This window comes from Marmota flaviventris, chromosome 2, assembly GCF_047511675.1.
Source record: "Marmota flaviventris isolate mMarFla1 chromosome 2, mMarFla1.hap1, whole genome shotgun sequence".
NCBI lineage: Eukaryota > Metazoa > Chordata > Mammalia > Rodentia > Sciuridae > Marmota > Marmota flaviventris.
In genome coordinates this window covers 9,761,403-9,775,135 of record NC_092499.1, presented here as the reverse complement: position 1 = coordinate 9,775,135, position 13,733 = coordinate 9,761,403, and the positions used below count along the sequence as shown (strand labels likewise).

At 35.5% G+C, this 13,733-nt stretch overlaps 1 protein-coding gene across 4 annotated transcripts in view; it reads right to left on the bottom strand.

The window, feature by feature from the left end:
* The window catches only part of Atg2b (autophagy related 2B), a 64,744-nt gene that overhangs the window by 24,929 nt on the left and 26,082 nt on the right, over positions 1 to 13,733 (bottom strand). For all 4 annotated transcript variants that reach the window (XR_011706522.1, XM_071607556.1, XM_071607554.1 and 1 more), the window contains 9 exons: positions 12,756 to 12,951; positions 10,892 to 11,034; positions 5,268 to 5,425; positions 4,707 to 4,879; positions 4,007 to 4,157; positions 2,342 to 2,541; positions 2,126 to 2,206; positions 929 to 1,035; positions 492 to 584 (listed from right to left, as the gene is read on the bottom strand). Coding sequence is in view for 3 of the 4 variants with exons in the window: in XM_071607556.1 (XP_071463657.1) it covers positions 492 to 584; positions 929 to 1,035; positions 2,126 to 2,206; positions 2,342 to 2,541; positions 4,007 to 4,157; positions 4,707 to 4,879; positions 5,268 to 5,425; positions 10,892 to 11,034; positions 12,756 to 12,951 (1,302 nt within the window). In the remaining variant the exon portion in view is untranslated. The remainder of the gene's footprint in view (positions 1 to 491; positions 585 to 928; positions 1,036 to 2,125; positions 2,207 to 2,341; positions 2,542 to 4,006; positions 4,158 to 4,706; positions 4,880 to 5,267; positions 5,426 to 10,891; positions 11,035 to 12,755; positions 12,952 to 13,733) is intronic.

Below are 13,733 nucleotides of genomic sequence, written 5' to 3'. Positions count from 1 at the left end.
TAAGCTTTGAATCTATCTCAGAATTACTCTACACCTAACTACACCATTCTTTCTAATATAACATATCAAAATTACCTACAATTTCTAATGTTACCTAACTTTTTTTAAAACTCACTGTTGATAAGTTCTAGAAATATTTATGTGGTATAAAAAAATTAATCATTTGCTCAAATTCTAAATTTTTAGTGGTTTTTTTAATAGATGCTCAAATTCACAAGGCTTAAGTAACAAAGATAAAGTATATCAAGTATTGAGAAGTTTATCCCATATTCTAAAAGCAAACTAAAACTCCCAAAGATTAACTTCTTCCCTAAAAATAAAGAGTAGATAGATAGGGCAGGTCACTTGAGAAAGAAAATTTGAGTAAGTTAGACAAAAAGATATGACTACTTGTAGAATGCTGATTTTAACAAAGGAATGATGAAATGTATCCACCAGCTAACATGTTCTGAACAGCCAGGTTCAGTATACAATGAAGTTCACACAAGTACCTGAGAGTAGAAGACGACTTATCCAGTGCAACACTACTAGAAATGCTGAATGTTTCAACTGTAAGAAGAGATCGGATTGGCAAATAAAGGGGCCTAGTATCAAAAAGAAATAATAGAATGTTAATTTAATGCAACAACAGAAACTCTCTTTAAAAAATATTTTGAGCTAGGTGCAGTGGTGCACACCTACAATCCCAGCAACTGGGGAAGCAGAGGTAGGAGGGTCGCAAGTTCTAAGCCATCCTCTGCAACTTAGCAAAGCCCTATCTAAAACAAAAAATAAAAAGGGTTGAGTGTATACAGCTCAGTGGTAAAGCTCCCCTGGGTTCAATCCCTAGTACCAACAACAACAAAAAATGAACCTTAATTCAATAAATTATGTATTTTTTCAAAACTTAATACACATCTTAAATTAAATTTTCCATTTGTGAATTTACCTGTAATCAAGTGCACAGCTCCAAAGGTGAACATGAAAAGTTGTAAATGAAGTTGGAGGATTATACCCCAAAACAGGTTCATCAGCAATATTCAAGAAGTATAAAATCTATAATCACAAAAGTATAAAATACCCTGCTTTAGAAGATAAAAAGGTTTTGATATAATATACTTAATGGATGTAAAACCGAAGTATCTCACAGAAAAAGCATTTACAATGAAATTGATAATGCTAAAGAAAAAAAATCATTTTGAAGGAATTAATTTCATAAACTACTTGTATATGTGCAAGCATACACACAAGTAATTATGAAAGATGATAGATGTGTTAATTTGACCATATTAAGCACTTCAAAATATACATATGTACATATATATGTGCATATATAAAATGTAAATGAACTTCACATTTAAGCTTTGGTCCCTTCCCTAAGATAATTTCATTAAGTATGCACTAATATTCCAGAATCCAAAAGAAATCCAAACTCCAAAACACTTCTGGTTCCAGGCATTTCAGATAAGGGATTTACATGGATTTTTGTTGTTAAGTTATAGAAGTGATAGATTGAAATATATCTATCTATACAGAGAAAGAATAGAGAGACAGAGATAGATATCACTCTATACAAACACACACAAACAAAACACATGCTTTACATCTTAAATATATAGAACTAAAAATATTTTTAAAGTACTTGAAAAATCAGAATTTGAAATGAAAAGTCCCATCCAACATCTATACTGCTACAGAAAACTCAGAAAATCACATCTTATGAAATTAACAACAAAGTATGAATATAATTTCACATTATTTTTCTTTTAAACAATTCTTGAAAAAATAAAGTTTGCTACAGACCACTTTAAAACTCGTATTTCCTAAATAACCCACTGTGGTGGTGGGGGGGGGGGGGGGGGGTGGTTCTGTACAACTCATTGTTGAAGGAGGATCTCTTTCCTTAATTAGTTATCTCTAGCTCAGTCTAAAAATTGGGCCCTTTCACCAAAATCCTCCTGCCTTAGCTCCTGAGTAGCTGAGCTTACAGGCATGCAGCACCAGGCCCAGCTGATGATGTCCCATTTCATAATGTCTGCTTCATGATAACTACTGAGCTGCACGTTTCTCTCTTGTGAACTTTTCCATATGTGCAGTATATGTCATATAAATGTTAAAATAAACTGATGCACAATAGTTCTCTTACCTGCTCATGCCAGCTAAGCCCAGAAGGAAGCATTCTGTGCTGCAGAGTGGCTCCTTTTAGTCCTACAGCAATGAGAAATTCCTATACAGAACAATACAAAGAATCACATGTACTGCTTATAGAATCCTATTATAGTTCAAAAATTTTTCGAAGAAAATAAATGTGTTGCCTTTTACATAATCATTCTTTGTTGGTATAAAAACAGAAAACACACACCTTTGTATTAGACTCTGATTTATCAGACAATATTTTAACTGCAACCGAGAGCATATTCAAATTGTCTCCTCCAACACCATCTGAAGCAGCTCTACTGAGGCCATCTTCTTCAGAAGAATAAATAGTAGGCTCCAACCAATGAGGGCGCGTTGAACAGGGAAGTCGTGTTTCTGTAGGAAGAACTGCTCCATCTACTATGCCTAGATCCCCATTGAGGTGAAAACATTAAGAAAACAATTAAAAATTAATTTTTTCTATAACTATTTTGACTCCCATAACTCAAAACAAAATCCATGTACAGCCAAATATCCCTTTTCTAAAATGCCTGGAACCAAAAAAGTGTTTTGGAGTTCAGAATTTTTTGGATTTTGGAATATCTGTATATACCTAATGAGATTATCTTGGGGAGAGGATCAAAGCCTGAAAGTGAAATTCATTTACAACCTCAAACAAACAGCCTGAAAGTAATTTTATACATTTTTAGTCTGCATGCATTTTGACTGTGATCCACCATGAGTTCAGGGTATAATTTGCCACTGTGGTATCAGATGAGCACTAAAACAGTTTCAGACTTTGGAGCATTTCAAATTTAGAGTTTTCAGATTAGAAATGCTCAACCTATACTTCCACTAAATGTAACACAATCCTGGTAGCACAACAACCACAAAACAGCTTGGCATTAATAATCCATTGCTCTTTATTTATATTGTTATGTCTGACAGTGCACAACTACAAATATTTTAAAAAATAAACAAACCTAGATTCAAAAATGCAAGAAAATATAAATAGGAAAATCTCATAAACATCAAAAATATGCAAGTAGCTCATGTCTATTCACAGGACACTGCTCGAAAAGTGGTTAAGTATTTTTATCTGAAACCAAAAGGAAATAAAGTATATAAAATCCTATCAACTGATAAACACACAAATAAGATGTGGTATACTCATATAATGGAATATTACTCAGCAATAAAAAGGAATGAAGAAATGATATGACCTAGATAACCCTTGAAAACATCATGTCAAATGAAAAAAGACTAAATATTTTACTCTTCTGTTCACAAAAAAAAACTCTCAGAATATGCAAATCTATGGAAAGAGAGAGAATAGATTAATGGTTGTTTGGGGGCAGTACAAGTGAGGGTCATAACTAAAGTATATGGATTTTTTTTTTTTTTTTTTTTGGTACTAAGGATTGAAGCAGGAGTGTTTTACCAATGAATTACACCTCCAGCCCTTTTTATTTTGAAACAAGGTCTCCCTATGTTGCTAAAATTGGCCTCCGACTTGTGATCCCTTGTGGCTCAGCCCTCCGAGTCACTGGGATTACAGGCATGTGCCACCACACCCAGCTGGCATTTCTATTTAGGGTGATGAAAATGTTCCAAAAACTTAAGTCTGGTGATTGACTGCCCAACTCTGTGAGATACTAAAAATCACGGATATGTGCACTTTAAATGAACTATATGATATGTGAATTATAACTTAACAAAACTTTTTTTAAAAACCTTCTAATTTATAATAAGTATTACTTTAACAGTGGAATCTGAATTCCACACAGAAAATAATTTCTAATAGCAAAGTTCTATTCCCAATTGATTTTCTTTTAAATGAGAAATTCAAACATGTTCAAACAGAAATGAACAAAACACACAATTATCCTACCTTTGTGGTACAGACTGAAACTGCTAGAATGAAGGCAAATGTAGTGCTTGTCATCAAAACCTTCATATTTTGTTACACAAAATAATGATCCATTATTGAACTCTAACCAAAATTCACCATGCTGGTTTTCCAGTAGGTCTCCATTATCTTGCTAATAAAAAGATCACAAAAGCACAGAAGTTATTATTTTATTTCAGTGCTGAAGAGCAGACCCACGACCTCACACATGCCAGGCACATGCTCACCACTGGAGCTACATGCCCCACCCCTAAAAGTCATTATTTAAATGTGGAAAAGTCAGAATATCCCTCAGTATACTCTTTCTTAATTCAGCTCAGGAAAATCTCCCACACTGTAGTAAAGTAATCTAATTCTTGAACCATTAAGTATGGTGGTATTAACACCTGAATGATTTAAATACTCCTAGGTACGACCTCTTCTGCCAAATAAATCTCTGTACTTCACCCTTCTTTAAAACAGATCAGTTACCACTCTTGGGAGCAGAATTAGCCAAAGTTTGGTCAGCAATGAAAGCTAAATTCCAAACTAAAAGGTGCTGTCCCCATGGTATGCTTCAGAACACTGGACTCCTCAGGCACTGAAGCCACTTCAACCCATCTGAATCACTGGGTATATATCATGTTAGATTTCTTTAAAATAAGACACATTTGAAAAAACACTTTGTATTTATAAACCATACCTTTACATCTGTGAACACTGCCATTAATCCGTGATTAATATTCAGAAGAACTGAGAGAAAACTCTGAGAATTCTTGTTCTGAGAGTCTAATTTTTTTTTCCTACGAGAACGATAGTTGGGATCAACAGTAGAAAAATACTGCAAAGTCTCTTCTTCAGATCCACTTTCTTCATCTATGAGGGGGAAAAAATACTGTTACATGGTTCTAACAGCTTATTAAAATAAAAATAACAACTTATCACAGGAAGATTTTGTATTTATAACCTATTTATTTTTTACAAAAAATATAGAATTGAAATAAAATAGTATCTTCTATGTTTTTCTCTTTAACTCTGAACTTCAATGTGTATACTATTCCTCTAAAGAAAATATATTCAAGTGATCATAATATTCAATATATAGATCAGAAATGGGGAAATATTCTTATAAATTACTAAAGAAATTATAATATAGTACTAATATAAACACAAAGAAACATTTTTAAATCCACAATCTAAAAACTACTATTTTGTTAATTATAAACTAAGTATTTTAATTCAGAACAAATTTAAAATATATTACCATAGTGAACTGTAGATTTAAGTGGACTAAAACTATCTTTGTTGAAGGTGTTAATCAGTTGACTGGCTACTGAAAGCCCAATACCATAGGAAATATTTTCAAATGTCTCCACTGGTGAAGGAGCTGTGGGCTCCCACAGTAGCAAGTCATTAAAGATCCTAAAAAGACAAAAGTTGAAAAATAAATATATAACTCCTAATTTAACGGAAGACAAACTAAAGAATATTCCTTTAAGATATATATCACATGATCAATAATTTTTAAAATGGTGAAATGGAAATTTGATCCTATGAAAGAATTTTTTAAACATTTATGTTCGATGGGAAAACAACTGCTATGGCTACCATGCTGGACAGTGAGAAAGGAATTTACACAGTAGATACCTAATTAGCTAGGTGCCTAGCTTTACCTGTGTTATATACTCAAATTAGAAACTCATACATTTAAATGTACTTTAAAGATGAAACCTAATTAAAAATAAAAGCCCACAAAGAACAAAACGAAAACAGCTTCCACATGAGAGCACTTTGTAAACTACCCACTCGTGCAGTCTCATTTGATCCCACCTATCCTGGGGAGCAGCCAGGGAGAACTGCTATTCTTACTTCACAACTGAGGAAACTGCCTCACCAGGGTATGTGACCTGCAAAGTCACACAGCCACTTGGTGGAAGAACTGGAACGAGGGTCCATATTTCTTCCAACTCCCAGTATGTGTATGTATGTATGTATGTATGTATGTGTGTGTACGTAACTTCACTAGAAAGAACATATGAGATGAAGACCACATGTATCAGGGAGGAGAGGAAAATGTTACTGGCTAGCCAGAAGAGCCCAACCAAATACTGACCCATGGGGTCACAGCTGGGCTATCCTCGTATCCTATCTTTCCAAAGAAATACTGGGCACTACTCAGATGCCCTCTGTCCTAGACTCTACCCCTCACTCTCTAAGCTTTCAAGAAAACTCAAACTTTACAAAGTTCTCCAAGAAGTCTATGTGAGATTTGGACCCAGAGCACAACCTCCATGCATACCTATTTCAATCCCAACCTTTCACACTCTCCTTTTCCCTACCCTAGACTGCTAGAGGGACTTGCATCTAATCATCTCTCCCTGTGCCTAGCACAGTGGCATCATGCAGCAGGCTGCAACAACTGAGGAGGAAAGGACAACTAGACAGCTCATGTGGAAGGACTGCCAAAGCACAGACTCATCGTAAAGCAAGGGGCCAAGTGATGAGGTGGCCCTGCCCTTCCAGTGAGAAGACTCTTCCCAGGCCAATGGCTGAGCTTGTAGAGCCCTAGAAGTATAAAGCAGGACTGAGCACTGTGACTCTTTCCCCACCTGAAAAACCTGAAGCATCACTGTTAAAGATACCAGGTATACAGGACAGAAGGATGTCACATCTCAGTCACTGACAGCTATGCCTCAAAACACTGTATACAAATGTGGCTTACTTCTTCTGGGGCATATTACAGGACAAAGAAACAAAGGTTTATAAATCCAGATTTTGGTCTGAATTCCTATGCATATGAATGATGAAATTATAAAATGAAGAATTTTCCCAGGAAATGCTCTCCCTTTACCTTACTGCTTACAAGCATTCTTTCTATTGGTAGGCTACATGGAAACTATTACTTTAAATAAAACCTGGAGTCTGTGGCATACGCCCTATACAAGTAAGTTGCATATTTTACTATTTTCCTTATTTATATTTGGATCTAAACAGTCTTGACACCATTAATACTATAAAACATTGGATGATGCTTCTAATATAAAGAAAGAAAAGAATGCTTAAGATATTTAAGGATATAACCACCACATTTCTGTGTCTGTGAGCTTGAAATATAACAGATACTCAATATTTGATTTAATGAAACCAGTCATACTTATTTTTTTATTTTCTATTTAAAGGATTTTTTACATAGAAAAAATACTATAACCAAAACTATCTTCAAAGAGTCATTCAACTAAGACCCAAAAGGAATAAACAATATTTTAATATTTTAAATGAATAAAATAAAGGCAGAGTTGGTTACTGGTTATAATCCCTGCTCAAAAAAAATATATTTCTTTATAAAAAATACAAAGGTATTATTGAAACATTTAATAAAACTTGATGAAAATGAGATGGCAGTGTGTATAAATATCAACTTCCTGGTTTAGATGCATGAGTGTGACATGTAAAATGTCCTTGTTTGTGGTAAGTTTATATTCAAGTACTCAAGGCTAAAGGGGAATTAGTCAACAACTTACTCTTAAATGGTGAGGGAAGAGGAAGCAATTTGTGCTGTATTGCAAACTGTCAGTCTGAGAACATTTGAAAAAATTTTAAATTATACTACTTTGAAAATACAAAGCCAATTAAGGGTCAAAGAATTAACACCTTGAGGAAATTAGACATGAAATTACATGATGTACAGAGAGAGGGGGGCATTTCAGCATTCACGTGATTCCAGGGACCTGAGAGAGCGAGTAGGCAGAATAAGAAAGAACAGACACTCTCCTCTGCAGGCCCATTTAGTTCACAACCCTGATTAACAAGAGGCTCTAGTTCTTTCACTTAAGCAGTCAACTTTCACTGATGGCAGCAGAGAACTGCTGCTTGACATCAATGAAGTTACATATTTTACATATATTCATCTAGGGTGTTGAGAGCCACAGCTGAAGGGGCCCCAGCAAACTTTCAGACTGCCAGCTGATGATTGGCTCACAGCGGCCCCAGCAACTTCTAGCTGATTGGCTCCTCTGCAGTGATGCTCATTGGGCTGTTTCCCAGCCCTTTCAGACTATGGAGCTGCTCATTGGGGGACTTTTTTTGGCTCCGCCCACACAACCCAGCCAGTCGGCCTCAAGAGCAGGAGGAGTGGGGGAGGTTGAGAGGCTGGTGGGAAGACCGTGGTGGCAGTTGGGCTCTGAAGGTTTTTCCTTAGGAGCTGTTTTGTTTGGCATGTGTGGTTCTAAAAATAAAGTTCGTTTCTTTTGACAAGTGGCTCCTGAATTGTGCCCAGCCAGACTGCGGCATTGGGTCAACTGCATCTGGCCTCAAATCTGTTTATATTTGTTACCATTAGCACAATTTAACACTACATGCTAAATGATTAATTTCAAGTAACATTTTGAGGAGAAAAACGTCTTAAAAATCTACAAGGATTCTGCATTTAGTTGACCTTGAAAATATTTTTTTCCACTCTAAAGAAAGAAGAACTAGCTGGGTTCAGTGACACAAACCTATGATCCCAGCTACTCAGGGACCTGAAACACAGAAGGATCACAAGTTCAAGGCCAGCCTGGGCAACTTATTAAGGCCCTGTCTCAAATATAAGATATTTTTTTAAATGGGCTAGGGATGTAGCTGCTCAGTGGTAAAGCACTCTGGGTTTAATCCCCAGCACCCCCACACACACACACACACACACAAATTAGAACTAAAAACTGTACACAATGCCTTCTGGGTATATTTTATGCAAAAAAGACAAGGTGGAACTGTAATCAGTGACTCATATAAAAAGAAAAAACCTTGTTCTATATTTCAAAAGGAAACAGAGCCACACACAGTGGCCCTTGCCTATAGTCTCAGCTAATTGGGAGACCAAGGCAACAGGATCACTTGAACCCAGGAGTTCAGAGCCATCCTGAGCAACCTAGTGATACTCACTTCTCAAGAAGGAGTAAATAAATATACACTTATAAATTGCACTTTTATAGTATGCATTACTATTCTAAATCTCCTGGTTTAATTGACAATAATCCGCTCAATCAATGCAGAGAGAGCAGGGTCAAGCCCTCTGTCTTCCCAGTGAGCCTTGAACAAGTTGTTCAAGACCCTTAGTCTCAGCCATATGCATGTATCCATGACAAGCAGATATCCCTCAACTATATCTAAAGGGAGGAGCCTAGAGATCATGGTTTCCAAACTTCAGATTATAGGTAATCAAACTCCTCCTCTAACATGAATTTATAAATTACATGCTATTTTTAAAATAGTTTTAGTTGTAGAGGACATGATACCTTTATTTATCTTTTCTTTTTTAAAATATTTATTTTTTAATTGTAGTTGGACATAATACCTTTGTTTTACTTATTTATTTTAACATGGGGCCGAGGATTGAACCCAGGGCCCTGCACATGCTAGTCGAGTGCTCTACCACTGAGCCACAACCCCAGCCCCTAATATCTTCTTATGTGGTGTTAACGATCAAACCCAGGGACTCACATGTGCTAGGCAAGCACTCTATCACTAAGCCACAACACCAACCATGTGCTGCTATTTCTAATGTGTATTACAAAACAAATATAAAAAATATAAATTTGAAAAGTAGTTTTTAGAAATAGGGGTATGCCAGGGATTGAATTCAGGGCCTCCTACATGCTAGGCAAGTTCTTTACCACTGAACTACATCCCTAGCCCCTTTTTTTATTTTATTTTGAGACAAGGTCTTGCTAAGTTTCCCAGGCTGGCCTAGAATTTGTAATCCTCCTGTCTCAGCCTCCCTAGCAGCTGGGATTACAGGAATGTGCTAAGTGAGTTGTTTTCAGAATTAAACAAAGTGCTAACCTTTTCTTCCTATATTCCTGTGGACTGTCCTGTGACTCTCACTGTCAAGACCACTGAACTAACATGGACCCATTCCGGGACTAACTATATGATTCTAAGACAACAGCTAATGACAATCAGTAAAAATACCTAGAGTTTATTATTCTCAGTTAAGAAAAAAAAAGGCCAAGATATCTGATGCCAAGTAAACCTACAGCAGAAACAACAACTGGGAGCTTCTGAAGATTCACGGAAATCACACTAAATTGTTTAGTACATGTGGGAAGCTACTAATTATAAGCACCAAGAGCTTCTTTTTCAAGAATCACACGACCACCTTTCAGTTATGTTATATAAGAAAGCCCTTCTGTGGGTAGGAATTAGACCACTACTACTAAGTGCTTACCATGTCTCAGACACTATTCTCAGAATCCAAGTATTACATCACTTAATCCCCTACATAGCCTTTGGGTCAAGCAAGTATGTAGCATCATCTCCATTTCACAGATGGAGAAACTGAGGCTTATGAAAGCTGGGCAAATTGTTCAAAGTCATTAGAGTCTGTAACCTAGAATTCCACTTATTTCAAAATATTTGCCTAGTATGTATATTGAGGAGCATTTAAATACAATAAAAATAAATTGCTGTACACAAGTACATAAGTTGCTTAAAATCAAATGCCTTTTTTAATTTTGAGAAGACATGCTTCAGAATTCTGATTCTATGTCCATATCCATTGTCCCTTGACAAAAGAATCTCTTAACACTTTTTACATCCCTGTACATGTAGAAAAACGTAGCATTTGCTCAGCATTTGCAGTAAGCTGACAGGGGCAACCAGTCTACCTGAGGGCTGAGAGAATCAGCATCTAACATACCAGCAGCCCAGACACCAGAACCACTAACTGGGAAAATGATGACAACAGCACATCATAATGGTAACAGTTCTACAGTCACCATAAACACATACAATGTACACTGGGATGGCAAATAATATTAAAGGAAAAAAAAAGGAAAGGGAGAAACAGGAGCAGTTAGGCAAACAATCTGATTCCAAGGATCAAACTAAATATGTTTTTAAACTCACCTATTATAAAGTCTCTCATAAAAGCTCTTATTAGGTAATGTTACATGAATATTCGGTAACATTAGTTCCAACACATAGTGAGAATTGCTGATTGCTTTATCCTGAAACTCCACCATTTCTACAGGGTCTCCTGGCATCACCATCTAAAACATAATAATTTTACACACACATACAAAAAAGCAAATAACTATTTTACGTTTAAAATAGTTGTAACATCTTCTTAACGTATCATAGCATTTAGTATATGAGCAATAAACAAACATAACAGGGGAGAAGGAAAAACAAGACGATGTTGGAGTTAAAAACCTAATTTTAAAAAAAGTATTCAAAGTATTTTTTTTGTTCTTTTAATAAATGAGTTCAATGCAATGAACATTCCTCTTAGCACTGCCTTCAGCGTCCCAGAGATTTTGATACGTTGTATCGGTGTTCTCATTTACCTCTAAGAATTTTTTATCTCCTCCCTGATGTCTTCTGCTATCCATTGTTGATTCAATAATATATTATTTGGCCTCCAGGTATTAGAGTAGCTTCTATTATTTATTATCACTGATTTCTAATTTCATTCTATTATGATCTGATAGAATACAGGGTAGTATCCTTTTTTTGTATTTGCTGAGAGTTGCTTTGTGGCATACTACATGGTCTATTTTAGGGAAGGATCCATGTGCTGCTGGAAAGGAGTATTTGCTTGATAATGGATGAAATACTCTATATATGTCTATTAAATCTAAATCATTTATTATATTACTTAGCTCTATAGTTTGTTTAGTTTTTGCTTGGAAGATCTATCCGGTGGTGAGAAAAGTGTGATAAAGTCACCCAGTATTATTGTGTTGTGTTCTATTTGATTCTTGATATTGAGAAGGGTTTATTTGATGTACAAAGACCCTCCATTGTTTAGGGCATAAATGTTTACTATTGTTATAGCTTGTTGATGTATGATTCCCTTAAGCAATATGAAATGTCCTTCTTTATTCCCTTCTAACTTTGGTTTGAAGTCTACTTTATCTGATATAAAGACAGAAAACCCTGCTTATTTATAAAGCCATGTGAGTGATGTATTTTTCCCCAACTTTTCATCTTTAGTCTCTGGATGTCTTTTCCTAGGAGGTGAGTCTCTTGAAGACAGCATATTATTGAGTCCTTTTTTTTTTTCAAATCCAATCCACCAGTCCATATCTTTTGATTGGTGAGTTTAGGCCATTGACATTCAGAGTTATTATTGAGATATGATTTGTATTCCTGGTCATTTTGGAACATCATGCTAAGTGAAATAAGCCAATCACAAAAAAACAAAAAGAATGTTTTCTCTGATAAGCAGATGCTGATCCATGTGGGGTTTGGGGGTGGTAGGAAAGAATGAAGGAACTTTGGATTGTGCAGAGGGAAGTGAGGGGAGGGGTGGGGTTGTGGGGATGGGAAAGACGGTAGAATGAGATAGACATTACTGCCTTATATACATGGATGATTACATTACTGGTGTGACTCAGCAATATGAACAGACAGCCAGAGGAATGAGAAGTTGTGCTCCATTTGTGTACAATGTTTCAAAATGCATTCTACTATCATATACAACTAATTAGAACAAAAAAAAAATTAGAAAGGAGACCAGTAGAATAGAAGAAGGGGATCAGGGGGAGGGAGGGGAGAGAAAGGGGAGGTGCTGGGGAATAAAATTGATCAAATTATACTGTTTTATTGTGTACATGTATGAATATATAACAAATCCCACTGTTACATATAATTATAATGCACCAATAAAAAGGGGAAAAAAGAAAGCATTTTTAAAAAAATAATTAAAATCATTACTACATGACTAAAGATAATATTTTGATATTGCTTGCTCACACTGTTATTTTACCTGTTCATTTTCAAACATTACTCTACGAGAAGAAAAAGGAGATGGGGCTGGTCTCCTTAGGTCACAGACATCTTTCAGAGAATGAGCACCTCCTTCCTCTTCTTCCTGGTAGTGACCATCGTTTTCTTCCTCCTCTTCAGCTGCTATTCTCTCCAAAATGGAATGCATGGCTGGTGGGTTTATTTTCAGTACCATTCTGATAGCAAAGATAACTTTTTTAGAAAATCAAGATTTAAGTATAAATAAGAAGACTTTAACTTTTGTGCATATTAATACTAAAAAGCTCTGATTAATGAAAGTATTAGACTTCTTTACAAAGTCTATGTCTAGTAACCCACTTATGAATACATTATAAACTTAAATATACTGTAAATGCAGAACTGAAAAAGCAAATAAACAAAGGCCATAAACATGACAGTCTAACCTTATGAGGACAAAAATGTCATTTCAAGTATCATTAACAGGAAGCAAATTTTACCTAAGAATTTGAGTTATTATCATGAAACCAAATCCTCTCATATACGTTCTATTCTGCTAGAATGGAACACTTGCCTACCTAAGAAACCTCGTGTTATATAAATGGTTCAAATGGAAAAAAAAAAAAAGTCGATTAGGAAATAGTTTGAAAACTGCAAGAACAAAGTTTTTCTACCAGGAATTTCAATAGTAAAGGATTTGTGTGACTATTGTATGTATCTACAAACTCTAAACCTCATGGCCTTAATGCAGCCTTTGACTGCAAATGCCATTGAGCTTTGACTTCAGAGTATAATCCCATTCCTTTCCTCTACAGAACATCACTAGCACAAGCTTTTAGGGTCCTTTTTTAACACCATATCAAACCATTATTATGATGAGTCATGAAGTCCTCAAACAAAATAGCTGTGTTATTCTTTCTACCTAAGTGACGTTTGGGTTTTTTTGTTTTGTTTTGTTTTGTTTTGGCCCTAAGAAGGTGTTCCTATTTGGTTCTAGTAA